This window comes from Nematolebias whitei, chromosome 17, assembly GCF_014905685.2.
Source record: "Nematolebias whitei isolate Nwh7 chromosome 17, NemWhi1, whole genome shotgun sequence".
In the NCBI taxonomy this organism is placed as follows: Eukaryota; Metazoa; Chordata; class Actinopteri; order Cyprinodontiformes; family Rivulidae; genus Nematolebias; species Nematolebias whitei.
Window position 1 is genome coordinate 20,980,151 of NC_056514.1, and position 27,045 is coordinate 21,007,195.

Below are 27,045 nucleotides of genomic sequence, written 5' to 3' on the forward strand. Positions count from 1 at the left end.
TATATATATATATATATATATATATATATATATATATGTAAAAAATATATATATACACATATATACACATATAAATATATTTAAATGTGTATATATATAAAAGCATTTAAAACCTTCTCACACTCTTGCAATATTCTAAACAAAGTTTCTAAACGCTCTAAAAGAGCACAGCATGTCATGATCTCAGTTCTCTGCCGCCTGCTGCACTCTGCCATTTGGCCACGCCCACGTCTCCATTGCAGAGCGGAGATCAGCTGATCAGCTGGAGGAGGAAGCTTCTGCTGCCCACTGGTGCTAAATAATTTAAAATAATTTGTTTTAAATAAAAAATCCATGCCGATCGTGTGGCTCATCCATCAATCAGACAGTTGTGCGTCATGTCTAATCTTACTTTGAAAAACTGCGATAGAACAAGTCCGCGAACTGTGAAATAATGAGGGACTACTGCGCTAACAATTCTGAATGCTTTTAAAGCTTTCCCCAATAGATTTAGTCGACGTAACTGGGATTTCTTTGACAACTGTGCAGGTTATGAACAAACTAGATGGACAGTATTATGCCATGAAGAAAATTCTAATCAAACAAGTTTCAAAAGAAGACTGCATGAAGGTGAGTTTACAGATATTCTTTATGCTTTAATGCAAAAAAAAAAAGATTCTCAATGACTCATTGGAACTGACTCTGTTGTTTTGTGTACTCATAGGTACTTAGGGAAGTCAAAGTGTTGTCCAGCTTGCAGCATGTAAATATTGTGGGTTATCACACGGCCTGGATGGAACATGTTCAGCCTGCGACGTGTAAGTCCTTGCCTGTTACTTGCAATAGGTTAACTTGACCCAACAGTTAATCATCTTTGTATGGAAATATGCCTTTTTTTTTTCAGATCCTGAGTCCAGTCTTCCAGCGCTGGAGTCTCCTGGACAAGACACGTAGGGTTCAAGTGATTTATGACAATTTCACCCATTTGTACTAAATCAGCCTGCCCTGCAGCAATGCATTTGTCTTTTTTCCTTTCATTCACAGCTTTGGTGATGGCTCTGACAACAGTAGCTCCAGCTCATCTATAGTCTTTCAAAGCCAAAGTCAAGCAGAGACAGATGCTGCTTCAAGTGTCAAAGAGACTCAACCTATGAGAGCAATAGTTTCTTCCAAAGAGGGACAAGTAATGTGTCCCCGGACTATGCGTCGGATCCCAGAGAACTATGTCCCCTGTGTGTTTCTGGGGCAGCGAGCTCCTAAAAATGGCTCCAAATGTCTCGCCATGGGCTGGGATACTTCAGCACTGTTAGACGAGGAGTCGAGCAGGAACAGCATTGAACTGAACAACAACTCCTACATCGACAAGGAGTGTCAGCAGTGGGCTGACAAATGCACCAGTAGGCCCTCCAAAGAGGTAAGTCCTCGGCTTGTCTCAAAGCAACGTAAAACAAATGTAAGTTTTACTGGATTTTCTTTAAACTAAACCTAAAAATATCACTGAAAAGATTAATTTGTGGGTTCTTGATGTATGTAGGTACAGTTCCACCTGATGCTGTACATCCAGATGCAGCTGTGCGAGCGCTCACTGAAGGACTGGATCTCTGAGAGGAACAATGAGCCTAGAAAAGAGCAACTTTCAGTCTGTGAGTCTTTTTTATCTCCGCAGTCTTTTTGGTACAGCGCACACTCCATTTACTAATAGTTAAACCAAACTGTGAGAAAAATAAAAATGTTATGTAACTCGGTTTAATTTACCGTATTTTCTGGATTATAGGTTGCATCAGTCAAAAAAATGCCTCATGAATAGGAAAAAAAACGTATATAAGTTTCTTTGGAGTATAAGTCACATTTATTTAGGAAGTGTATTTCACAAAGTGCAAGAACAGGCATTTAATCTGAAATTAGAGATGCACGATATTATCGGCTTGGTATCGGTATCGGCCGATATTAGCGTTAAAGTTAAATTTCGGACATCGACAATTCCATCAAAATAAATCACCGATATAAAAGGAGCTGTTTTTGTATGACGACCCAATGACAAGGATGCCTGCAGCAGCAGCACAACGTGATGACGTCACGTGCGCCTACCTGATCTGATCACGGCGGAGAGGAAGAAGTCAAAATGTCGGCGGTGTGGAAGTTTTTTTTTTTTTTTTTTTTGGTGAGGATGTCAAATTTCCCAAGATTTCTGGACTACGTTGTTGAGCCTCGCTACATCGTCCCCAGTCGGAGATATTTTTCCGACGTAACCTTACCCGAGTTACAAGCTGTCATTTCTGACGTCACTGAGAAGCTAATAGCCGATAGCACTCGGGTGAGTTTTACCTGGACGTCGCGTTAGCCCCGTTAGCATGATTAGCCTTACAATGGATAGACAAAAACTTTGAACTTAAAAAGTCTGTCCTTCATGCACAAGAGTGCAGAGGATCCCACACTGCAGCTATAGGAACCTGGAACAAACCTCCACAAGTGAGACAGCATCACAGGGGACTAATGCTAATAAATAACATTTAACACTTTTCATTTAATATAAGTTAAAGTGCTATGCATATCATATGGCTGTTAGTGAATATATGTCACCAGCTCTTACAGCTGTTGCACAATTTTTGTAGCAAATAAGCCTAAATAAGAGGGCTATGTTTGACAAAGGAAAGTATATAAAATATCGGTATCGGCCAAATAAGTTTTAACATATCGGCATTCGGATATCGGCCAAAAATCTAGTATCGTGCAAATAACAATAACACAACATACCTGTGATCCTGAACAGGATTAATTAACATAAGCCAACAAGTCCAACAAGCAAGTTACTGGTAAATTCACCAATCTCATTCCACATCACTTTCGGGGACATTTTCCTTGTGTTAAGATTTTCTCAGTTGTCTCTAAGTGAATGTTTGTGTATGTGTGTGTGTGTGTGGGGGGGGGGGGGGTGCGCATTACGCAGTAGAGGAACAACATATAGTTGTCAAAAGCCTAGAGAGGCCTCTCGCAGCTGCAAATGGTAATGTTTACTCTTTGGTTCATGTCGGTATGAATGAACATTGAACATGTCAGTCAACAAGTGAGTCATGAATAGGAAACAAAACCTATACAAGTTGCTTCGGACTATTAAGTCGCAGGACTAGCCAAACTATGAAAAAAAGTGTGACTTATAGTCTGGAAAATATGGTATGTTGATTAATAATGTTGTCTTAATTCTAAGATACGTAAAATAAAATGTACTTTGTTGACCGCTTGAGGAGATTTCAGGGCTGTCCCAGTCACACAAAAGTTAATCAATAGATGAAATATTAAAGCTTTTCTGTGTAATCTGAGAATTGGTTTTAAGTAGATGTGTACTTTTCTGTTTTCAGCTCCATATGATTGTATTGATGCCAAACACACGCTAAGGCTGCTGAAAAACATTCTTGAAGGAGTGGACTACATTCATTCCAGAGGAATCATGCACAGAGACTTGAAGGTAACATTTTTATAATTTAACGGAACATCGGTGTGCACTTGAGGTGCAGTTTCATTGTTTGGCTAAATCCTGTTGACCATCTTGCACGAAAGAGATGTGCTGAATCTTCTAGTGATTGAAGACAAACTCAAAGAGCGTTTTAGGGAAATTTTTTTCTAAATTCCTCTATCTTTTCACCAACGTACCACAGCAAGTAAATGCCACGCTTGCAAATACCCAGAAGTGTTCTTGGTTGTAGAATTAGTCCAAAAAGTTGGTCTCTCTGAGTAAAGCAACGTGGTTGAAGGTAAGTGGCCGTCAGTCCAAAAAGTTGGTCTCTCTGAGTAAAGCAACATGGTTGAAGGTAAGCGGCCGTCCTGGTTGTAGACTGTTAGTGGGGAGGTCAGGCTGAGGAGTTTGATCAGCATAGTGTGATTCTGTCCATTTGTCCTGTGATTCAGGAACAGACAGTCATATCAACACCGTGCTCACAGAGGAGCTGTAAACAGGTTTCTGCATTCTGGATCTTAGAGTTTGATTTTGTCGATTTTGGTCTGAATGATTGGCCAATCAGTTATCACCAAGACTGGCGGGCAGGGCTTAATTTGAGCCAGATCCTGCTGGAACAGGATCCGAGAACGCTCTTATTTTGACAGGGTGCGTTCTGGTAACTGTCTGCTAGGATCCAGCTGGGATCCGGTAACTCTTAGGCGTACTACTAATAAAATTATGACCAAATATGACAGAATAAAACTTATATTGGACATGTAAACTGAAAATAATTACCAGTACATAAACACTAGTTTTAAACATAACAGCCACTTACGAGCTGCCTTTTCAAGAAGCATTTCCGCGTCTACCCGTATAAAAATCGCCACCCCTAAAAGAGTGGGGGGGGGGGGGGGGTTGAGATAACCAGGCAGTGGTACGCGGGCAGGAGCCCACAAGCGCCTGGAGGTTTCGCATGTGGAGTCGGACAACAACAAGCAGGGACAGAGTCGGTCTGGGAACCGTCAAGTACAGATCTCCCTTGTAAATGAGTTCTTGAGGCTCAATGAGACTAACCTGTATAAATAAAGACTGAATGAAAAAAAAAAAGTAAGAGGGAGGGAGATGTTTACAAATGTATGTAAACATAGATGTTTAACAACCCATTAAAATACACCAAAATGCAGGAAATCACATCTACTTTATTCAGAATTTTCTGGGGGAGGACACCTGTTTGCGTTCCGGCATCAATCGGTTTACAAATTAAGTCAAGTCAACTTTATTGTCATTCGCATCACATGTGGTACATGAGGTGGAACGAAATGATGTACACAGGTTCCTAGTTACATCCAACAATAGCCAAATATAAGTATAAAATATTATAAACGGGTCTCCCTTGTAAATGAGTCCTCGAGGCTCATTGAGACTAACCTGTATAAATAAAGGTTGAATGAATTAATACAAATAAACTGTAAATAAGGATTTAAAATATATGCTAAACGCTAATAATGTTAAACAATACGGTGTAACAACAGCAGCCCAAACATGAGTCTGTGGTGAGCAGATGGGTATGAATGAATAAAGCGGCATGAGATAATCAGCAGCATGAGATAATCAGCAGCATGAGATAATCAGCAGCACAGATAAGTCACATATCACCAATTAAATAAACATTACAGTGGTATCCTGGTTAGGGTGAGTCTAACAGCTTCAGGGTAGACCGGATGTTAAGGTATGACAGGGTTTTAACCCTGGTGGTGGGGTTCGACCATGCTCGTCCCTGTGAGTCAGTGTTGGTAAAAGCAGCATAAAATAAAAAGCTGAGAACTGACGTTTTTTTTTATGTTGGCGTAAAGTAACTACTGTAATTACTGTAATTACTTCTGTAGCATTCTCTTTGGGATCACTTTCAAGTCACCAAAACTTACTTTTTGTCATCAAGTATTTTTCACAATTTTTTAAAACAGTTTTATTTGATGTAATTTTTTTATCTTATACTTCCACTTTGTAAGTAATAAAGGACAAAAAAAAATGTCCATAGAGATATTTTAAGATAAACACGGGTTATGTTAAGACAGATGACTGTTTGCCGTGTTCATAATAAAATAAACGTGTTTTTAACGTCATTAAACTGCGGCTGACAGTACCTGGATGACTGAGCATGAACTTTGTTGCCTTGAACCACTTTGGCAGTGGCTGCCTGCCTGGGAGAAATTGACGAGGGACAGGACGGCCCCCAGAAACCATGTTAGCTCCAGCAAACTGGTTGGTCCATTTAAGGAGTTTAATGCTTGGTGGGGAAATAGTTTACTAGAGCTCCTCTGGCTGATGAAGCCCTCTGGATAGAGGGTGAAACGTCTCTCTAAAAAAAAAAAACTTTCCAGATGACCCGACTGAGAATTATTGGATTTTGTACCTGGATGATTGAGCATGAACTTTGTTGCGGCTGACAGCAAACTCTGCGCCCTCTGTGCTCTTCTAGCAGCCAGATGAAGGGAGTAGAAAATCCCTAAAATGAGAAGACAAAGCAGAAATGTTGACATTTTTAACTGAACCTAAACATCAAACAAGGACGCTTTTTTTTTTTACATGAGCAAGATTACATTTAATTAACTTGATGATATCCCAGTTTTTGTAGTAATATTTTATACAGAGATTGTTTCTCTTCTTTTCTTTGAGGTGCCACTTTAAATTTAGCAGTTTAGTTCCTACATTAATCCACACAGGTAGTTTTTGTTATAGCTCTTACCTTCCAGAAAACTCCTCCATATGCACCATCCTGTATTTAAATCAAAAGTTGTTGCCATACTTCCATCCATAATTGCTGTGGAGAACTCATTGTTGTAAAACCTGATACCTTTACTTGACTTATCACTGCGCTCCTCCAGCATGACAGAGTTTTACAGACCTGCTGCTCTCTGGATTTCTTTCCTCAGAAGGTGTGTAAATGTTTTAACATGTTTTTATTTAGCAGCACAGGTTAATTTCTGTCTAAAATTATGGTTAATTAAAAACTAGAGCGAGTGCCTAAATACTTGTTAGCTGCTGTACTTCTTCTTCCTCTCTGGTCCTTTATTATCAACTACTTCTGTTTTTACTGCTTTCTGTTTTGAGTTTCATCACGTACCCGTCTAACTCGGATCTAGAGCAGTTCTGTTCAAACTGATACTCGTGACTTCACGGGGCCTGTTGCCTCCCTCTGTTGCTCTGGCGTTTGAGTCACGTCACTGTTTTTGTTTTCTGCAGAACAGTTATTTACTGTTGCTTTGAAATTAACGCTAGAAGATGAGCACAGTGTTCTCACATTTTATTAGCTGAGATGGGGATTTACTAAAAGGAGGGTGGATTTTTCTCCTTTGGCTTTATTGTTTTTAGAAATTTTGTTTTGCATCTGCACCATTGTCATGCAGCAATGATGGTACGGGGTAAACGTATGGAGTGGGAAGTGACGTTTGATTATTTTTCTGTTTTGAAGCTGTGCAAAATTAACTTTTTTCATTCATCCATTCAACCTTTATTTAGATAGATAAATCACGTTGGGCCTGGGAGACTCATTTACAAGTGAGATCTGTTTAAACAGACACAAAGTAGTGAAACTGGACACATGTAGGAAATTGGAGGCATAAAAAATTCCTATAAAACTCTTTCTTCTTGGCTGAGAAGAAAGACCCCGATAATGAAAAAAACACCCCGCACAGACAAGCACATGGTGACGTAGATCATTCTGTAGAGGGGAAGTACATGTACCGTACTTCCCGCCGTACACATCGCACAGCCGTATAGGTAAAATATGTCTAATAAAGTGCAAAAAAAAAACCATAAATAAGTCGCTTCGCCGTATAAGTCGCATCTATTACGCGTCACCGCTGACCACCTGGAAACTTGGGCCAGTGTTGTGCCAAAAACCGATTGGCTGCCAAATTGCAGCCGCGGGAGCGTGTACGGGAGGACTTTTAACAATAATTTAACAAGATTAACACTTAAAAACAATTATTTGTTTGCTCGACATTATAGTAAAGGTGTGTCTCTGTTTAACGTTTTTAACGGTCAAATCAGGTGCATTTCAAAAATCGATTTGCGGCTGCTGGAACGCGCAGAGTGAGGACTCGCTGTGCGTTTCTTTGAAATTTAACAAGATAATCACCTAAAAACAATTATTTGTTTGCTCGACATTATAGTAAAGGTGTGTCTCAGTTTAACTTTTCCTTAATAAATGCACTTTAATGGTCAAATCAGGTGCATTTCGCCTGGGCGTCACAGCACAACACTTGGCTTGCCATATTAGTTGAGCGCCCTCTAGCAGCTGAAAATGGTAGTGTTCAATATTTTCCATGTCAGAATGAATGAAATGATCAGATCTCATCCATAAATTGGGTTATAAATATGGGGGAAAAGCGTACATTAGTCGCTTTGGTGTATAAGTAGCAGGACTTGCAAATTGATGTAAAAGGGTGTGACTTATATGACGAAAAATACGGTAAATATCTTTGATATATTCATCTTTAGACCCAGTGATGTGTTGAACTAATCGCAATGTTTCTTTTCTTTTCCTCAGCCAAGGAACATTTTCCTTCGTGGTCACGACTGCCATGTTCGGATTGGGGACTTCGGTTTGGCCTGCAGGGATATAATCGTAGATGGTCGTCAAAGAACCTCTTCTCCAGGCAGCGGTAACTTTGCACCTCTTGGCTCGTTATGTTTTTGTAAACATGATTTGTTACAATCACCAGGAGATGGCACCATTTATCTTAAAGTGACAGTTGTTTGTTTTAATTTGTTTTTTTTGCAGATTCCACCCATACTTCTGGTGTTGGTACCTTTGTGTATGCTGCTCCAGAACAACTGAAAGGCTGCCATTATGATTCAAAGGTAATCCCAGTACAGCTGCTTGATATTTATGGGTTTATACAATTGTTTGTTTGTTTTCTTCATCATTTGTTAATTTTATGAATATATGGCATCATCTCTTTAATAACAAAAATAAATAAATAAAACTTCTGAAGAATAATTTCAACGTTCTCTTGCAGTCAGACATGTACAGCATCGGCGTTCTAGCCTTTGAGTTGTTCCAGCCTTTTGGGACCGAGATGGAGCGAGTCCGGACCCTCGGGGACCTGAAAGAAGGGAAAATCCCTGACCAGTTCTGCCACAAGTGGCCGGTTCTGACCAAGAACATCATGATGCTCATGAGTAAACAGCCCAGTGTTCGACCTACAGCCAGGCAGCTCTTAGAGAGTGAACTCTTCAGCAATAAAGACATGGTAGTTTGGGGAAAATAAGCTTTTTTGTGAATTTATATATTTTATGACTACTTTTACAAAGGCCCGAGTAGTCTAGATGTAATTTAAGTGTATTTTTATTTATTTTTTATAATTGTAAAGTTTTAATTCATGTTTCTCTTGCAGAGGTGTGTTTATTAGATGCACTCGTGTGTTTTTGTCCCCTCAGGTCATTCATGGATTGCAGCGACGGGTCGAAGAGCAGGAGGAAGAGATAATGCAGCTGAGGATGCAGATCAGTCAGCTTCAGAACTCTAAAGTCACAGTTACTTTCTCTGATTTGGATAAAAGCTGAACTTTAAAAACTGGAGTGGTTTGTAAAAACCCAATATATATTCAGCCGTTGTAGCACTGTTTGAGCTGGTACAAGTGGCTGTGTGTATGCGTGGACTTTTAATGATGGTGTTTTTTTCCATCATGGAGGTGCTTAATAAAGCTCGTCTCCGTTTACTTGTTTGGGGCTATTGATCATATTGCCTTTAAATCTGTGGGGACACCTGCATGTAGGACTGGTTGTGTTTAGCAGCCTGTTTACTCCAGAGGGATTGCATTGTCCATTGTTGGTCAATTAATACATAAAGTGATGTTTTTGTACATATGTTTTGATGCATTTATATTTAAACTGTTCTCTGTTCCTTCGATGGGAGGTGATGTGAATGTATAGCTGTAGGAAGTCGTTTGTTCAGTTGGATATATGTTGTGTGGACTTTATAAATGCTGTGAACTCGTGTTCTCTTGTAAATATTGGTGTTGTGTGTTTGCACGGCTCAGACGCTCGTGTCACCGGGTTTGAGGTCACGGTTAAATACAGGCGGCGGATCTTCCCGAAACACGTTCCTCGCCGAGACGGGAGCCAATCACGAAGCTCGATACATGGCAGGTACCCGGATGTACCCGTGGGGTAATTAGCTACGTCATTGTTCACCAGCGGACACCCGCAGGAAACAAGAAATGGATTTAATACCGCTATTAACGTATTGATAACAGACTCCAGGTGAGTTGTGAGGTGCTTTAACGATTGTATAGCACGTATATTGTGAAGCCAGCACGTTTAAATCAGTCTAAAGTGCCGAGATTAGCTGTAGTAGCCTTACACCGGTTCTGTGTGTCATGATGTCGGCAGAGAGCGACGCAGTAAGCACACTGCCGCCCGGTGTCCTTTTCATAGCTACGCGTCCTGTCACTCAGGCCCACCCATTTAAAACACAACATGCTTTAAAACGATAATGGCTTTCTAACACGCTAAGCTAGGAACGCTCGCCGCCACAGACGTATATGGTCGCCACAATGTCGGCTAGCTGCGGCGTCGCTGCTAGCTAGCTAGCTCGTTAGCCGCGTTAGCATAAGCGGTGCCGCGCTGATCGGTGCCTGCGTCGGCTTTTAGTGGCTTCACTCGTATCTTTTACCACGACCCGCTCGTAGATTAGTAGTTCGTCACCACTAGTTGTTTCCCAAAGAATGTGACGTGTGTATCTGCGCCCCCTCTCCCGCTTACGTAAACTTAGTTTGACAGCGCGTGCTCTTCAAAGTGATGGCGCTGCGTGTTGAAGGCCTTGTCTGTTAGCCAGCGGAGCAGGTGGGAGGGACAGCTGCTGCTGCTACAAGGAAACCAGCTCTCTGTCGCCAGGAGCAGTTTAAGGGTTTACTTGGAGACCCTCATCACTAATTAAAATGAAAGACTTATTTTATTTAAAATAGACTTCTTGTTACAAAGGTAGATAGCACCAATATGCATATTTAAAGCCAGTGCAGGAGCTGCATAAAGGAAAATAAAACCATGACAAGAGCTCAGTTTTTGTTTTTAGATTCTCAGATTTGAAGTAGTTTGTCAGTAATAATCAATGTTGGTGGGTTTTAGTGTTTCAAGTCTGAAAGGCAACTATATAAGCTCTAACATAACCAGTTTACATGGCAAATACTAATTATTATTATTGCTCCTGCACCCTGTTTTTATGCATTTTCTGTTTTTATTTGGATCATTTCTGTCTCTATTGTTATTGCTGTATTGTTACTTTATTTAAGACGTGTGGTCTTTTGTTTGATGAATTTTACAAGTCCAGTATTTAAAAACTTGCCTGTCTGCAAAATGGCCAATGTTTGGAAGTAGAGCTGCATGAAAGAAATGTTTAATATTTTGACGACATCAGCTGCAACAAACCTACATTTTCTTCTCTTTTGTCATCAGAATCATATAAACCAAGTGTTGACATCTGAACTGATCAGATGTATTATTAGCATTCAGAACATCCAGAGAGATTTGTCATTCGCATCTCATGTGGTACATGTGGTGGAACGAGATTATGTACACAGGGTCCCAGTTACACCCAACAATAATGATCCCTGAAAATAACGATCTATGATTTATCCCAGTCCATTGCGGTATTGATAATGTGCTCGCTGATATTGTGACAATAAGTTTTTGATACATTTTACAGCTCTGGTTGGAAGTCTGGTCTACATCGCAACAGTTGCATCATTTGATGCGCAACATCGTTTTATGTGTCGTACCTCTTAAATAAACTTCAGAATAATTCAGCTGAACATGATGAATAAAATTCCTCATTTTCTCTTTTTTTATTTGCATTTCTTTTAAATAAGATATTTGTAATTAATTCTAAATGATCTTAGTGTTTATATACAAGCTTAAAACGTTGTTCCCTTTTTTTTTTTTTTTCAAAATTAAATTGACCAGTACAACAAGAAAACATGTTAGTGGTTTAAATTGTTGAACTGGTTCACATTATTACAGTGCTTTCTCAAATGTAATGTTATATGTAGCTGTGGCATTTAACGGTTTGCTTTATGTAGTTCATTTTATTTACTGTAGTCATAACATAAAAATCAATTAAGCATTTACGTTTTGGAAACTTTGTGGGTTTTGTTAATTTTATTAATTTATTGCAACCTTTAAAGTCGTATGCTTCTGTCTCTGTCCCTAATGCAGCCATGAACAATGACCATAGTTGACAAGTTGTCAGAGAAGTCCGACCACGAGTCAGTCGGATTTAACCGCTCCTCCTTCTCAAGTGGAGACGTGGGGATGGACGGCAGCTGTTCCAGCAGCTGGGCAGTGGGTCCCACCATGCCCAGTGACTCTCCAAGGCTCAAGTCTCCAGGAGGCTGCATGGGTCCGACCCCTGGTGCTGCTGTCTACAACAGCACACCCTCCTCTATGGACCGGCCCAAGGACCAAGGTATGCAAAAGACTTCCACCCGCTGCCTTTTTGACGCATGTGTCTCAAAAGCCATGAGGTGAGACGATGTTTACAGATCACGGCTCGCTGCATTTATCCGCAAACGCAAGAGTTACACAATCAGTGTTGTCAAACAGTGCAAGTACACAAGCTGCTTTATTTTCTTGTAGTGGAAATATTTAAGAACAAATATTTTTTTCTGAAATGTGTAGTTTGAGTTGATTTTTTTTATTTTTTACAAGTATAGTTTTTATTTTATTTCTGATCTGGGTGTGTTTGATTTAACTTGTGTTATTCCGCAAGTAAATAGAAAAGAATAGTCTGTAAATGCTCCAATTTAAAGCTGCACTGATGACGTAATTTTTGGCCACTGTTTTTTATTTTTTTTGTGGGTGTATTGTGGCTGCTAATTCTTTTCATTCATTCAGTTACATAACTCAGTCAGTTTTAAAGGAAGCGCGTGATCAGTGGCGTAGGTGGCAGATTCAAACAAGTTTAAGCAAACCAGTTTGATCAGAGACAAACTAGAAAAATAAAACTGAACTGCACCTGTGTCTGATTTTCTTTATCATTATGTGTGTCCAGTTATAAGCAGTGGGGATGGAATCGAGTTGCCCCAGAAGGTCCTGTTCCCTCCGGAGCGGCTCAGCCTAAAGTGGACCCAGGTCCACCGTGCGGGTGCCGGCCTGCAGAACATGGGGAACACGTGCTTCCTCAACTCAGCCCTACAGTGTCTCACCTACACGCCACCGTTAGCCAACTACATGCTGTCAAGGGAGCACTCTAAAACATGCAAGTTGTCGTTTTTGACCCTTTTAATAAAAAAAATAAAAAGCTTGTTTAATGGTACACGTTCTGTAATTATAACATTGTTCTAAATTTAGCAGTATCTGCAAGATTAATGCTTTTTGCATAATTATTTTTTTTTATGAACATTCCTTTTAATGCTTGCTCCAGGTCACGAGCCGGGTTTCTGTATGATGTGCACCATGCAAAACCACGTCATTCAGGTTTTTGCCAACTCTGGGAATGTCATTAAGCCCATCGGTGTACTCAATGAGCTTAAAAGTAAGTAGATTTCTCTGGAGCTAAACAACTGAAGCTGAGGACTGGCAGAAATACGACTGTGTTACTGATTATTTTTGCAGGGAAAGCATTGAGTACATTTATATTTTACCATTTAAAGAAGTTTCTTTAAGTATGCATGTGTGTCTTGTACTTTTAATTAATTTAATTTTTTTATTTTTTGCATTCAGGGATTGCAAAGCACTTCCGCTATGGAAGTCAGGAGGATGCACATGAGTTCCTTCGGTACACGGTGGACGCTATGCAAAAGTCCTGCCTACCTGGAACTAAGTGAGTGAATCGCAACTTAATTGTTTTTGACAGAAATATAAAGTCATGACTACTCTTTGTATTTAATGTATTTCATGGGTTACACCTGGGGCCTTAATTTCTATAATTAGATATATAATTTCAGAGCAGAACCTTATTTTATTCAAGTTTTTCGGTCTGCGGTATATTTCTCTTTTAAAATGTTACTTTTACCGACTGTTTTCTGCAAACCGCTGCTGTTAACATCGACAGACATGGGCCCAAACAGTGATTTAATGACTGTTCAGTGTTTTATTCTGCTGGAGCACATACGGTATTTTCAATGTTGTTCAGTCATGTTAAATAATTATGAGACAATTATAGTTGTGTACTCTGTATACATAAAGTATTGCATTAAAAAGAAAACAAGATTGACTTTGAAGACACAAAGTTCTGATTATTGTGTTTCTGTTTGAGTAAAGTTGATTTTTATGGTTTATAAATAACTGTTTCAACTTTCTGCCTTTCTCACTCCAGCTGTTTGAGCTATATTTTGTAACTAGTCAGTTCATAATACTTAAGACACTTTAGTTTAAACAGATTTTAATTTTATATTTCCGTTGTTGTCCATATTGAATCCTGTCATCGCTGTTTTTCTGACAGGTTGGACAGACAAACGCAGGCAACCACCTTCATCCATCAAGTATTTGGTGGGTATCTTCGGTCCAGAGGTGAGTTGAACTGTGGCTCTTACACAAAGTCATGCTTTAATGTTTCACAATGTTTTGAATTAACATCAACAATCTTAACGTCTTTTTCAGTGAAATGTTTAAACTGTAAATCAGTCTCAGATACATTTGATCCTTTTCTGGATATCACTCTGGAAATTAAGGTAATTATCCTTTATTCTTTATCATTTCTGACTTGTTCACTATTTCTACAGATGTATTAATGTTTAAGACTTTATCAAAGTTTCTAAAAATAATACAAACCTCCGAAAAGTTTTATTATTATTATTTTTGTCTCTGCAGACAGCTCCTAGTGTCTCTAAAGCTCTGGAGCAGTTTGTAAAAGCAGAACAGCTGGATGGTGAAAATGCCTACAAGTGCACCAAGTAACTCGCCAAAACAACAAACATGAGCCAGTTTTTTTTTCTGTGTCACCCTGCTTACTAATTATTTGAACTTTTATCTTCCTCAGGTGCAAAAAGATGGTCACAGCCTCAAAGAGGTTCACAATTCACCGCAGCCCCAACGTGCTCACCCTCTCACTAAAACGATTTGCAAACTTCACCGGAGGAAAAATCACCAAGGTACTGTCACGTACATACAATCACTTTATAGACCTGTACATCTCCATTTTGTATTTGACAAATATTGTTTTGTGTGCACCAGGATGTTAAATATTCAGAATACCTTGACCTGCGGCCCTTCATGTCTCAGTGTCAAGGAGAAGCCCAGATCTACGGACTGTATGCTGTTCTGGTCCACTCTGGATTCAGCTGCCATGCTGGACACTACTTCTGCTATATTAAGGTGCTGGCAGTGCTTCGAATCACCGTTAATCCATCAGGATATTGCTGCTGAGGAGACACACACACATTTGTCTTAACACGTCATATAAACAAATAATTCAGATGAGATGAAGTGAAAAATCTTTTAACAGACTCAACATACAGATGCTAATGCTCTCAGGAAGTTACATGACCAGAATAAATTTAAGTTTAATCTACATTACAGCTTCACAATATTAGAAAACAATTACTGTATTTTTTGCCGTACAAGTTGCACCGTTTTGCTTAAATTTGCAAGTTCAGCGACTTATACACTGAAGTTATTAATATTGAACACTACCATTTTCAGCCGCAAGAGGGACCTCGAGTAATATGGCAAGCCAAGTGTCTCATTAATAGGTAAAAGTGACTATTATTGAGACACTTGGCTTGCCATATATATCTACTTTCTTCTTGTTCTGGAACTCCTGGAGCAAACATCAAATCAGCTGTATTTCACCGCGCTGCCCAGGTGAAATGCAGCTGATTTGATAATTAAAGTGCATTTATTAAGGAAAAGTTAAACTTAGACACACCTTTGCTATAATGTCGAGCCAACAAATAATTGTTCTATTTCGTATAGGCTTCGCCCTTTAAGGCTGTCGCCAGTGGGTTTATCCCTATGCGCGCAGCGCAGCACTGAAAACTTTAGTCCACGCCCACCTACTGTGTGGGCCTCGTCCCCGGTCTGTATAAATTATGGTGAGACAGGGTAATCGGCTCCCATTTTTTCTTCAGCCAGCTAGCTAGCACTGTCAGAAGAACGAAGAAGGAAAAGTTGTCCAGCTTTGACCGGCACAACCTTTGCTAAGGATGCCTGGGTCTCCGCCACGCCAACCTCCTGCTGTCCCGGTGAGCTCTTTCTCCCCGAGGAGAAGCAAAGACGAGCAGCTTTGTTAAAGGTAAGCGCCGAGGAGTGCTTTTCCGTGGCAGGCCGCTACCTGCTGGACGACGCCACCGCCTTTTCTAACGTGTTTTTTTCTCACGGTGAATCGGATGATTCCCTCGAAAAGGCGTTGTTGGCAGCAGCTCCGCTGAGTGTTTTTTTTCTGTGGCAGGACGCAATGCGCAGGACGACGCCACTGCCTTCTTTGACGCAGAGTCACGCAGTGAATCGAATGATTTCTCCGAGAAAGGCAATGCGGTGCCGCCCCCTCCCTCCTGGAGAGCGTAGTAACGGAAGACGAGCGGCCGAGCGGATGCTCAGCCACCTCGGATCTTCCCAAGTCGGCGACCACACCACTCCCAGCTGTCGGTGCCCTCCTCTCGGAGCTGCCCGACATAATCCAGGAGGATGTTGACACAAGAGACTTTCCGCCCCTCACCTCCCTCCGCCCTTATCGGATGATCTGGCGGCAAGGTTGGCTCCGCCCTGGCTCGTCGCCCTGACCCCATCTGGCCTCGCTGTCCAGCTGTGACGTCACACTGGAACGAGGCTACAGCTGGGCCCGGCAAGCTGAAGACAGCCGTCTCCACCTTCGCCTCCATCTCCAGGGTGAAGGGTTTTACCGATCGGTGTTTTTCCCTCGGTCCCCCCCCCCCCCCGGAGACAAGCCTGGCGGTGACACTTGGGGCAAAAGCTTCCAGGATGGACCAGCAACCTGTCCCTCCAGGGAAGCATGACCAGATGGTGACAAGGTCTCCAACCGAGCTCACAAGTGCTCATTCCAGACGGCCGCAATGAACAACAACGTTGTCCTGCTGGCCTACAGCATCTCTAAGAGGCTGGAGGAAGCAGACCTGTTGGAGGAGACAAAGAGCTCTCTCTCTCTGTAAAGCCGCTGATGTCATCTTAAACATGTGCCACCTCTGCGGTCTGCCTGTTCCGCATCGCCGCCTGGATGACCATGATCCAGAGGACCACTTGGCTCCGCCTCTCGCCATCCTTGTCTGAAAGGCTGCAGAAAGACCTGCTGGACGGCCCCATTACCCCAGAGGCACTGTTCGGGGCCAACTTCAGGACCATCCCTGAGAAATCGCAGAGGTCAGAGGAAGTCTCAGAGACTGGACACCATCTGGTGATGTCACAGTCCATCTGCCCCTCCGGCCACTGGAGGGACCGCCTTGGCCAGCAACAGCACCAGAGGCGCTTCACAGCTACGGCAGCGACTTCACGCCCCGCTCCTCCGCCGGCCCCCTCCACCAGGTAACAGCTCCTTGAGGGGAAGGCATGTGTTTTTTGATGATGTATGTTTTTGATATAAAACAGAAACACCTCTGAAAGTAAAGTTTTTTTCAGCTGAGACTGTCAGATCAGCTGAGCTCACAGCTGCCTCTCTTCACACATTCCCCACACAGAATGAGCCAGTAACCTCTAAACAGCGTTTGAAACAGCACCGCAATTCAGTAAATATCACAAAACACTTGTCTGCCACGTCAGCTAAAATGATGTTTTTTCAGCAGACCGAGTCTGGTAGAATATCTCGTTGTCATCCAGAGCCCGTTTTTAATTTCTGCTGTTTTCTGCCCACTCACAGCGCAGCAGGAGTAAACGTGTTTTCTCCACGACAGCTGCAGCCTCCACCAAAACGGCGTCTCACTCAGAAAGCGCTCATGTCTCCTCTCAGTGCGCACCGGCTCACCTCAGCTCTATGAGAGACCGCAGCGTGGGCTCAGCACGGAGGCACACATACAGCCCTTTTTTCTGTCTGAGCCCTCCTTGGGTTCCCCGGAGAATCTCCGGAGCGAGTGATGGCAGTAAGGATTTTTAGTCTGGTTGACGTTCATGAGAAACATGACACAACACAAATGCGTGCCCGCTCTCCAAGCGTTACTCAGAGTGGCAGCGAGTGTGTTCCCTGGACAGATGGACGGACCATTTGATCAGCAGGGGTTACACGCTGCAGTTCACATCTCAACCCCCACCGTTCAGGGATTATAGAGACGGTTCTGTCTTCTCCAGAACAGAGCTCGTCTTCTCCAGTCAGAAGTTCAGGAATTTCTGACAAAAAACATGATTTCCAGAGTTCCCAACGGAGAGAAAAATACGGGTTTTTTTCCTCCCACTATTTCCTGGTTCTGATTTAAAAAAAAACAAAAAAAAACGGAGGGATGAGACCCATTCTCGACCTGTTCATGTTCGATCATGGGGAGACAATTCCACATGCTGACAAACAGCTGCTGGAGAACTTCACCAGAACAACTGTTTTTCACCTCCATAGATCTGAAAAGCGCATATTTTCACATTTCCATCATTCTGAAACACCCCACGCACGTTCTCGAAATGCGTGGAGACGGCTCTGCTGTCGTTACACATGGCAGGAATGAGAAATCTTTTTATCTGGACGATCTGCTCTTATTAGCTCAGTCCAGTTAGAAAGCTGTCGCACAGACCAAAACGCTAGTGTTCCACCTGCTAAACCTGGGGTTTCTATAAACTGGGAAAAAGTTCAGTTCTTCCATCCCAGATGATTGTTTATCTGGAAGTGGAGCTAAACTCAACTACAATGAGAGCCCGTTTATCACAGCAGAGAGCTGAAGCTCTATCAGCTCAGCTCTGCCGTGTCAAACTCTGCGGCGTAGTGAGAGTTCTGCCTGTCATGTGACTCCTGGGACGATGTCAGCGGCCCACATCGTGGTTCCGCTGGGCTTACTTCACATGAGACGCCTTCAGAGGTGTTTTGCCCGCCTGCGCATAGATCCTGTGCGCCAGAAGAGGCGAATTATCTTTGTGCCCCCCCTCCATGAGAACTGATCTGAATCACTGGAGAAACCCCCCTCATTCTGTCAAAGGGAGTTCCCATCAGCAGGCCTACGTCACATGTCTCAATTTTCACAGACGCTCCTGTCAAGCTGGGAGGAATGTGTCTGTCCCAGGCAGTGGGAGCACAGTGGCTGGACCACATGTCGCTTTACATAAATGTGCTAGAATGTTTTCACGGTCTGAAACGTGACTCAGCATTTTGCCCCTGCTGCGGGATCAGCATTTTCTGATCCACACAGACAACAAGGTGACGGCAGCTTACATAAACCGTCAGGGAGACCTGCGTTCAGCCCAACTGTTACGCATCACAAAACAGCTGTTGTGTTGGACACACACAAAAACCTGCTCTCCATCAGAGCAGTGTACATTCCCAGCATCCTGAACAGGCGAGCGGATATCATGTCGAGGGGCGGTCCCCGCAAAGACTGGAGCCTCCATCCCGAGCAGATTTCTTAGATTTGGAGCAGGTTTTGGCCGAGCAGCAGTGGATGTGTCCGCCACACGGGAGAACGCCCAGTGTCAATTATGGTTCTCAATGAGCCCACGAGACGACCCACCGTTAGGAGTGGACGCCTTCGCTCACAGCCCGTGGCCAAAAATGCTCCTTTATGCGTTCCCTCCAGTGCTGCTGATATCACGGACCCTGGACCGGGTCCAGGAAGAAGAACCGTCAGTCATCCTCGTATCTCCCCAACGCATATGCGCTCCGTGGTTCCCGAATCTGCAGCGACTGATATCGGGTCGGCCGTGGGAACTGCTGTGGGGGGGCGCTCTCCTCCAGGCAGGAAGAGCGATCAGGAGTTACCCAGAAATAGGTCAGCATCTTTGGGTCTGTCCGCTGAACAGATCTGTTTAGAAAAGGTGGGCCTCCCACAGGATGTGGTGCGTACGTTCAGGGCGCACGAGCTGCTTCCACATAACGCTGTACACATCAAGTGGACAGTTTTTCAGCGCTAGTGTGCAGAGAAAGGCGTGGAGGCCATCTCATGGCCACTAGGTGGCATGCTGTCATTTCTGCAGCAGCCAATGGACAGAGATCTAGCGTTCAGCACAATTAAGACTTATGCTGCAGCTATTTCTTCCTGTCACGAGGGCTTCGGTGACAGAACAGTTCTTAATCACCCATTGATGAAGCGTTTCCTGAAAGGTGTACGGAGACACAGACCGGTGTCACGTCCACTAGCTTCACAGTGAGACCTAATGATGGTCCTGCGCGCTCTGATCAAAGCTCCTTCTGAGCCTTTAGATCAGGTTTCACTTAAATTTCTGTCATTTAAAACAACCCTGCTGTTAGCTCTGACATCGGCAAAGAGAGTGAATGATTGTCTGCTCTCTCTGTTGCTCCCTCATGTCTCAGAATTCAAGCTGACGGCAGCTCAGCTGTACTGTGTCTTAACCCTGCTCTGAACAGCATCACAAGCTCATTCAGATCGAGTGATAACCTTGGATGGGTTTTATCCTCTTCCTCATAATTCTGAGGCGGAAGCAACATCTCACCTCCTTCTGTCCCATGCGCGCGTTTTTCATGTTACGTGACGCACACGGCTGCACTGCACCGCTTTCAGCGTATGTTCATGCATTACAGGGACAGCTCTTCAGAACGCCCTCTACCCACCCAGCACCTCTCACACTGGTTGTGTGAGGTTATTTCTGAAGCTTACAGTTCATCTGGACTGGATCCTCCAGAGAATCTCAGCACATTCCTCCAGAGGGTTTTCATCCTCAATGGAGGGATGACAGTGGAGGATATTTGTATGGCGGCTGCCTGGTCATCGCCATGTTCAATTATTTGTTTTTTTATCTACATGATGTTTCTACTTTCTCCATGACCCATTCTGTTCTCAGGGTTCTGACAGAATGATTATTTGTTTCATGGAGCTTCACTTTTGAGCTCACACCTGCCTGCATGCAGTCGCAGTGTGAGATATTTATTATCAGTCACAAGTTCATGACTGCTGATTTATTGTTATTAACCGGTTCATCCCGAGGAGCTGTTGGTCTGCTCTGTTTATCATTACACTGTTACAATTCGTATCCTCCGTTGTTCCTACTCACAGCAGCAGGTCTGCTATCTCAACCTTTTTTTTTTCCTCACCAGAGATCTTCTCCGGTGCGCTCCTGCGCATAGAGCATGCAATTACGCAGCGCGTAATTACGCACACAGAAGACTGAGTGATGAAATGTTTTTTTGTGCAAGCAGGTGCTTCGTGTTGTGTCTGAGTGGACCCAGTGAGGCATAGACTACATCCTGCTTCACCTTTAACCCACTAGCGACAGTCTTAAAGGGCGAAGCCTATACGAAATAGAACGTTGGTTACGTACTGTAACCCCAGATTCTTTGAGTATAGGCGCAGCCCTTTAAGCTCCGGGCCTCACTGGTTCCTAAATGGCTGAAGAAAAAAGCTATTTGGAAACCGATTACCCGGTCTCACCGTAATTTATACGGATGAGGCCCACACAGCAGGTGGGCGTGAACTAAAGTTTTCAGTGCTGCACGCGTAGGGATAAACCCACTAGCAACAGCCTTAAAGGGCTGCTCCTATACTCATAGAATCTGGGGTTACAGTATGTAACCAACGTTTTTAAGTGTTAACCTTTTTAAATTCTTGTTAAAGTCCTCCTGTGCACGCTTCCACCATTTGGCAGCCAATTGATTTTTGGCACAACGCCGGCCCACATTTCCGGGTGGTCAGCAGTGACACATAATAGATGCGACTTATACGGCGAAGCAACTTATTTACATTTTTTCCACTTTATTAGACATTTTTGGACTGATGCGACATGTACGGCGGAAAGTATGGTAGAATGTGATATAGTTGAATATTTGTCTGTTTTTGTCATGTCATTATGATCATAAAGCTTTACGTGTACGTTAGCGTCTCATCCACCATCATCTAAACCTGGTGTAGAGTTCAGCACACTGCTTAAATATATTCTTAAAATCCAAGCATTACTTTGTGTTATTGTTACAATATATTATAAACAAGTTTACATGTCAATGTATTTTAAAACAATGTTCTTTATACTGCACTTTAATGGCTTTTATGACTTGGAAACTGACTCAAAAACTGAAATCTGAAGCGGCTTTTTGTGCCTCACAGGCTAGCAACGGTCAGTGGTATCAGATGAACGACTCCTCTGTGTCTGTGAGCGACATCCGCTCTGTCCTCAACCAACAGGCTTATGTTCTTTTCTACATCAAGTGAGTCAGCCATCATTCAGCAACTTGGGTTTTTATATTTATTTATTTATTGTTTGTTTGTTTGATTGGATCTTGGTGTGTAAATATGTTCCCTTTTCCAAAAAGTAGAACGGTTGTGTGAAGTCGTGTTTTGTTGAAAATAGTACAAAAACCTTTTAAATGTTAAAACTGTGGAGTTTAAAACGAGTTAAAAGCAGAAGTTAGAGTTGATCACAGAAATCTAACTAAAATTCAAACATAAAGGCAGCATTTTATTGTTTGACCTCTAAAAATGTGTTGATGCTTGTAGAATTGGGTTTGTCTGTGTATTTATTAAGCATTTGGTACATTCTCTATAAAATAATTGTTCATTAATGGACTGAAGAAGTCGCATGATAAATTCATGTTGCGTATTCTGTTATTTTCTCAGACTATTTAACTAAAACCAAAACATTATTTCACAGACTCTCATCTGGAGCAAGTGACCAACATGTCTGTCTTTAATCTCTCGGGTTACAATTGGCGTGAGGTGTTTTTTATTTTTTATTATTTCGTAATGCAGCCTCAACACAATATGGAAAACTGATTTGGACGCTAATGTAAAATAAACAAAGTTCAGTGTTTTCTTTTTCAAACAGAATAGTGTTTCACATGTTAGGCTCTTTAAAAAAATAATAATAATAACAATGCCTCATCCCCCAAATGGACTTTTCCAAGAAAGTAATTGCTAAAGTCCATTTCTGTGGTGCCAGCAGATCATCTGATGTGAAGAAAACTGGGAACTACAACAACTTCAGTCATAACAACCCCGGCATCTCCGGTCAGTCGTCTCCACGGCCTGTGGTGACGCCGCGCATCCACACCACCTCCAACCACAACAGTACTGGCTTCATAGGTCCACAGTTACCTCCACATATGACCAAGGTAACACCAAAGATGTCCATCTTGTTCTGGAAGCAGTTTTTACAACATGCTAGCAGTTTTCTTTGACTGTTATATGTGTTTGTGTTTCCTCAGAGCGCTCCACACGTTAATGGGAATGGATCTCTGAAGGACTTCCCCACCAGTTCCAAAGCCAGCACCAGCAGCAGCGCAGCTGGAAAACCTGGCAACGGACCGGCTTCTTCCTCCATCTCTCACTCGATCAGCCGACCCACGATGATCCCGGACCAAGACAAACGACAAAAGCTTTCATTTTTCATCGGACAAGGCAAACAGAACCGACCAGCGTCTTCGTCCTCCTACAGCCAGCCGTCCTCTGCGAGCAGCTCCTCCTCTTCCTCACAGTCTACCTCAGATGCTCACTCCGTTCCACATGTTAACGGCACATCTTGCAGTAATGGGGATCATGCTGCAGGGAACGGAACGTCTTTCCTGGTACCGTACAGCCAGGAGTCTTCTGAAGAATCGGATCAGGAAAACGGTGGCTCTCTAGATAACGGCTGCTTGTCCAAGTCTCAGACTAAAGAAAATAATGTCCCGGCAGATGTCTGTGCTGGTTCTCCTCAAAACACAAACGGTGAACCAGAAGTGCACCAAAATGGTAATAAATTAAACGGACCAACCTGCGGAGACTCTAAATCCACCCCGAACGGACATGAACACCATAAAGTGAATCGACACAGCACTCCTGAGAAGGTATTTTTATTTAGTGTCTTTACAGCATATACATGATTCTGTGTTATTGTAGTTTATGAACCATCTTTGTTTGTGCTCATCAGGTTTCTACCAGTAATCACAGCAGCTCGTCCTCTGGGATTGCTGTTGCTAACGGACTCGGCGCTGGTCATTGTCAGCCAAGGTAAGGTCACCATTCAGAGATCAATGCTGTCATTAACATGAAGTTGGTAAAATATCAATTTTAGAATAACTTAAACACCAATATTTGTTTTCTTTTTGTTTCCAGCAAAGAGACGCCGCAGTCTGCCTCATCCCAAGCCAGTTCCTCTCAGCACTTTCATTCTGCTGCCAGTGAAAGTGAGCACTTCCCTGCAGACACAAGGGCTAAAACGCTGTCTGAACCCCTGCCTCGTCACACCTCATCCACTGTTAGCACTCCACCGTCAGCTTTGACCACAGACACCCACTCTGCTGCACTGAAAGAGTCTGCTCTCCCAGAGCGTCCTGGTACCCTCACGGCCTTATCCTCGGAGCCAGACAGCTGCCAAAGTGCCAGCGGAGTAGCTGCTCCTCAGAAGGTTAGCAAAAATGACGATGAAGCCAAGAATTCCTTACAGACCAATGGTCCATCAGCAGGAACTGAAGGACAACTGGAATACAAGTGTCAGTTCCAGTCCAAACCCAGTCCTAGAAGGAATGAACAGCAGTCCTCTCCAGACAGGGAGAGAGACCGACTGTGCTCTGACTACAGCAGACACAGAGAGAGACACTACAGGGACAGGAGTCCAACACAAGACGGCCACAGTGACCGCTATCGCTACAGACGAGACCACAGAGATCACCATCGCTCCTTCAGGGATCGTTTGCCTCCTCCCCAACGTAAATACAGGGACTGGGAGTTCGATCGTCATCGGCAGCGAGCTGTCCCGCACTACTGGGACCACGACCGCCACAGGCGCTCCTACTATTCCAGCCACCAACGGTTTGATGGGGGCCACGAGCGGAGGGGACACCCCCACCGTGACGAGTCTCACAGTGGTTGGAGGTGGCAGCAGGACAGTCGAGGGTCACGGACAGTGACGGACAGAAGGAGCGCCTGGGAGAAAGACTGTTACCGCTCCAAAGAGAGGAGTTCTTCCCCTGCTGCACTTCTAGAAACCAACAAGTCCAAGCTGTCACCTCCCCGAGCGCGCCCCTCCAATACCGACTCTTCTTTTAGGAAGTCTGATCAGAGTGCTGCGGAGCACGTGAAGAGAGAGAGAGAGGACAGCTCTGAGGCGTCCCGCTGTAAAAAACATAAAAAGAGCAAGAAAAAGAAGAAGTCTAAAGATAAAGACCGGCACCACGAGAGCAGGTAAGACCTGTTCATCAACGTGTAGAGAGAGATGTTCCAGAAGAAGTCTCAAACAAAACACAACACCTTTTAACGGAGTTTTTAAAGGTTTTAGGGCTTGTCATGTCATTTTTACCAACGTTTTAACTTTAATTTACCTTTGATGCACACAATTAAAATCAGTGTAATGTGTTTGTTTCATGTCCTCGTGACAATAATTTGAAATCTGTGGCAGCTGTTTACATTGAAGGTCAAGCTTGAAATCTCAATGTCATCACAAATATGAAGGGTCAATAATGGGGATGCACGATATTATCAGCATGGTATCGATATCGGACGATATTGGCGATCAACGTGATGACGTCACGTGCGCTGTTGAGTTTAGATTTGTGAAAATTTACAAATTTACTCTGTTCGAGTGTTGCCGTTGTTAGAGAGATTAAATATATGAATAAATTTGACATAATCCAAGTTAAAGTGTTGCATCATTTTCAGCTCCTTTGTGGCATCTGCATTTCGTAACAAGCCAGACTGACAACGACTGTGCACAATAATGTAGTATTTTAATTCCACAGCAGAGAAAGATACGTAGTCTCTGTAAGGAGGTGTAGGAAAAAATATTGGTATCAGTTATCGGCCAAATAAGTTTTAACATATTGGATATCGGCCAAAAATCAAATATCGTGCATCCCTAGTAAAAAAAGCACAACATCAGAAAACCAGCAGATGATTTTAAAAGAGATGGTGGTTTTGAAACAAATACATGGAAGACCAAAACAAAGATCTGGAATAAACATGTAAATTAAGTCATTGTCCTAAAATCAACGGTGATTGCGCAGAAGGTGCAGCAGGCCTCGGTTACCTCCGGCTGCTGAGCCACACGCCACTGGCTTTTTCCTTTAAAACATTTTCAGCAGCTTTTTTTAAGGAGGGTAAATGTTCAGAGTGATTGCTGTCAAACCACTCACAGCATCAGGTGGGGGGACCCTCACCTGACCGACATCTCTGAATTCAAACCATAGAAACGGTACGACGCCGGTAACCTCAACCAAAAGCAGCGCGTGCTACGTGTACCTTTTATCTTACGTGGCTGCCCCGTTTTACATGATGCGACGGCAACGCTCCGTATTTTTGACGGCGCTTCTCCGTGTTTCCTGTCCCTTCCCTGCAGCTCAGACGTGGACTCGGACAGAGCCACGGAGACACGGAGGAAGAAGAAAAAGAAGAGGAGGCGCAGGGACAGTGATTCAGAGCAGCGGAGTCCAGATGCAGCTCGGGGCCACAACCGAAGCAGCGAAGAACGGGAGAGCCGTAAACGTCGTCACTCCGTCACCAAGGACTCTAAACACGATGGCGGATCGCCGCCGGAAAAGCGACGTCGAACGGACTACGCTGATGGCAGCAGGGACCAGTTACTCCCCCCACATCACAACCCCACTTCAAGCGATTCAACACACGCCCATCTCAACGGATACACAGGTTCAGTCATTGTTGTCGTAGACGAGTAAACGCTGTAGAAACTGGTGGTAAAGTGTCGATCCTGTTCTGTAGGAAACGGTTCCAGTCAAACCAACAACTCCTCCAGCAGCTCCAGACACCGACTCTGTAAGTTCTGATGCGCTTCAATGTCTCGGTGGAGTTGGCGGGTCGTAAAGAGCCTTTTTGTTCTGTTGCAGGAACCGTTGGACAACAGCAGAGGAACAATATCAAGAACTTTCTGAAGTGGTGCTTCTTCACTGGGATTCTACATTTTTACCAGAACAAGTGTTTTAAATGTGCAACAGTTTGTTTTATTTTAACCAGTGTTGATTTCCTACCTTGAAACTCACCCAGTTAAAAACAAGTCACCAGTTTTACGCTGAAAATAATTAATATATTCTTGTTTGGACCCAAACAAAAGCCCGGAGCTCAGACCTCTCAGCTGCTGCTCGGTGGAACTCAGGACTCGTGAACATCCCTTGCTCATCCATCTGCTTCAACGACAACAAGGGAGAATGTTTTACCAAGAAGAACTGCAATACGTCGTGTTGAGCGAACGGTGAAGATGTCGCCACATCTGCACAGCTGCGATGTTTTTATTGTTGCCGAACCCGCTGTGCGCTCACACTAAGAGAGGAGATGTTTATGAACGAGGCAGACGAGCGCAGCGGGGCCAACTCATACCTCCACATTAACCCTGGACACACTTGAGAACATTTCTCAGATTTTTATTTTTAAAGCATCTATCCTTTTTTTTTTACCCTCTGAAGCTTAAGGTTTACTTTTAAAACCATTTCAGAATAGCTCTCTTCCTCCTCCTCTTAAACATACTTCTTTCTCCATCCCTCTTTTTTTATCATGACCATGGACCATTTGTGTTCGAATTTATTTTATTCAGAATACAGTTTTTTTTTGTCTTGTAGTATCATCAAAAATACTGTGAATTTAATTTGAACTGTACTATCAGTTATTTAAAAAAAA

General features: G+C 43.1%; 2 protein-coding genes across 2 annotated transcripts in view; both read left to right on the forward strand.

The window, feature by feature from the left end:
• eif2ak1 (eukaryotic translation initiation factor 2-alpha kinase 1) overlaps positions 1-9,013 on the forward strand; it is a 31,560-nt gene extending 22,547 nt beyond the window's left edge. The window contains exons 7-16 of the mRNA XM_037691342.1: positions 529-609; positions 704-797; positions 884-929; positions 1,024-1,393; positions 1,514-1,622; positions 3,336-3,442; positions 7,965-8,079; positions 8,199-8,278; positions 8,437-8,670; positions 8,858-9,013. Coding sequence (XP_037547270.1) covers positions 529-609; positions 704-797; positions 884-929; positions 1,024-1,393; positions 1,514-1,622; positions 3,336-3,442; positions 7,965-8,079; positions 8,199-8,278; positions 8,437-8,670; positions 8,858-8,983 — 1,362 coding nt within the window. The 3' untranslated portion in view covers positions 8,984-9,013. The remainder of the gene's footprint in view (positions 1-528; positions 610-703; positions 798-883; positions 930-1,023; positions 1,394-1,513; positions 1,623-3,335; positions 3,443-7,964; positions 8,080-8,198; positions 8,279-8,436; positions 8,671-8,857) is intronic.
• A 601-nt stretch (positions 9,014-9,614) lies between these two features.
• On the forward strand, positions 9,615-26,848 carry usp42 (ubiquitin specific peptidase 42). The gene is made up of 18 exons (XM_037691341.1): positions 9,615-9,682; positions 11,633-11,882; positions 12,468-12,674; positions 12,840-12,950; positions 13,139-13,238; positions 13,860-13,927; positions 14,018-14,088; positions 14,228-14,310; positions 14,397-14,508; positions 14,591-14,731; positions 21,553-21,653; positions 22,388-22,556; positions 22,650-23,270; positions 23,354-23,433; positions 23,539-24,606; positions 25,757-26,064; positions 26,137-26,190; positions 26,262-26,848. Coding segments are annotated over exons 2-18 (3,537 nt in total). The 5' UTR covers positions 9,615-9,682; positions 11,633-11,641; the 3' UTR covers positions 26,264-26,848.
• The last annotated feature ends 197 nt before the right edge of the window (positions 26,849-27,045 follow it).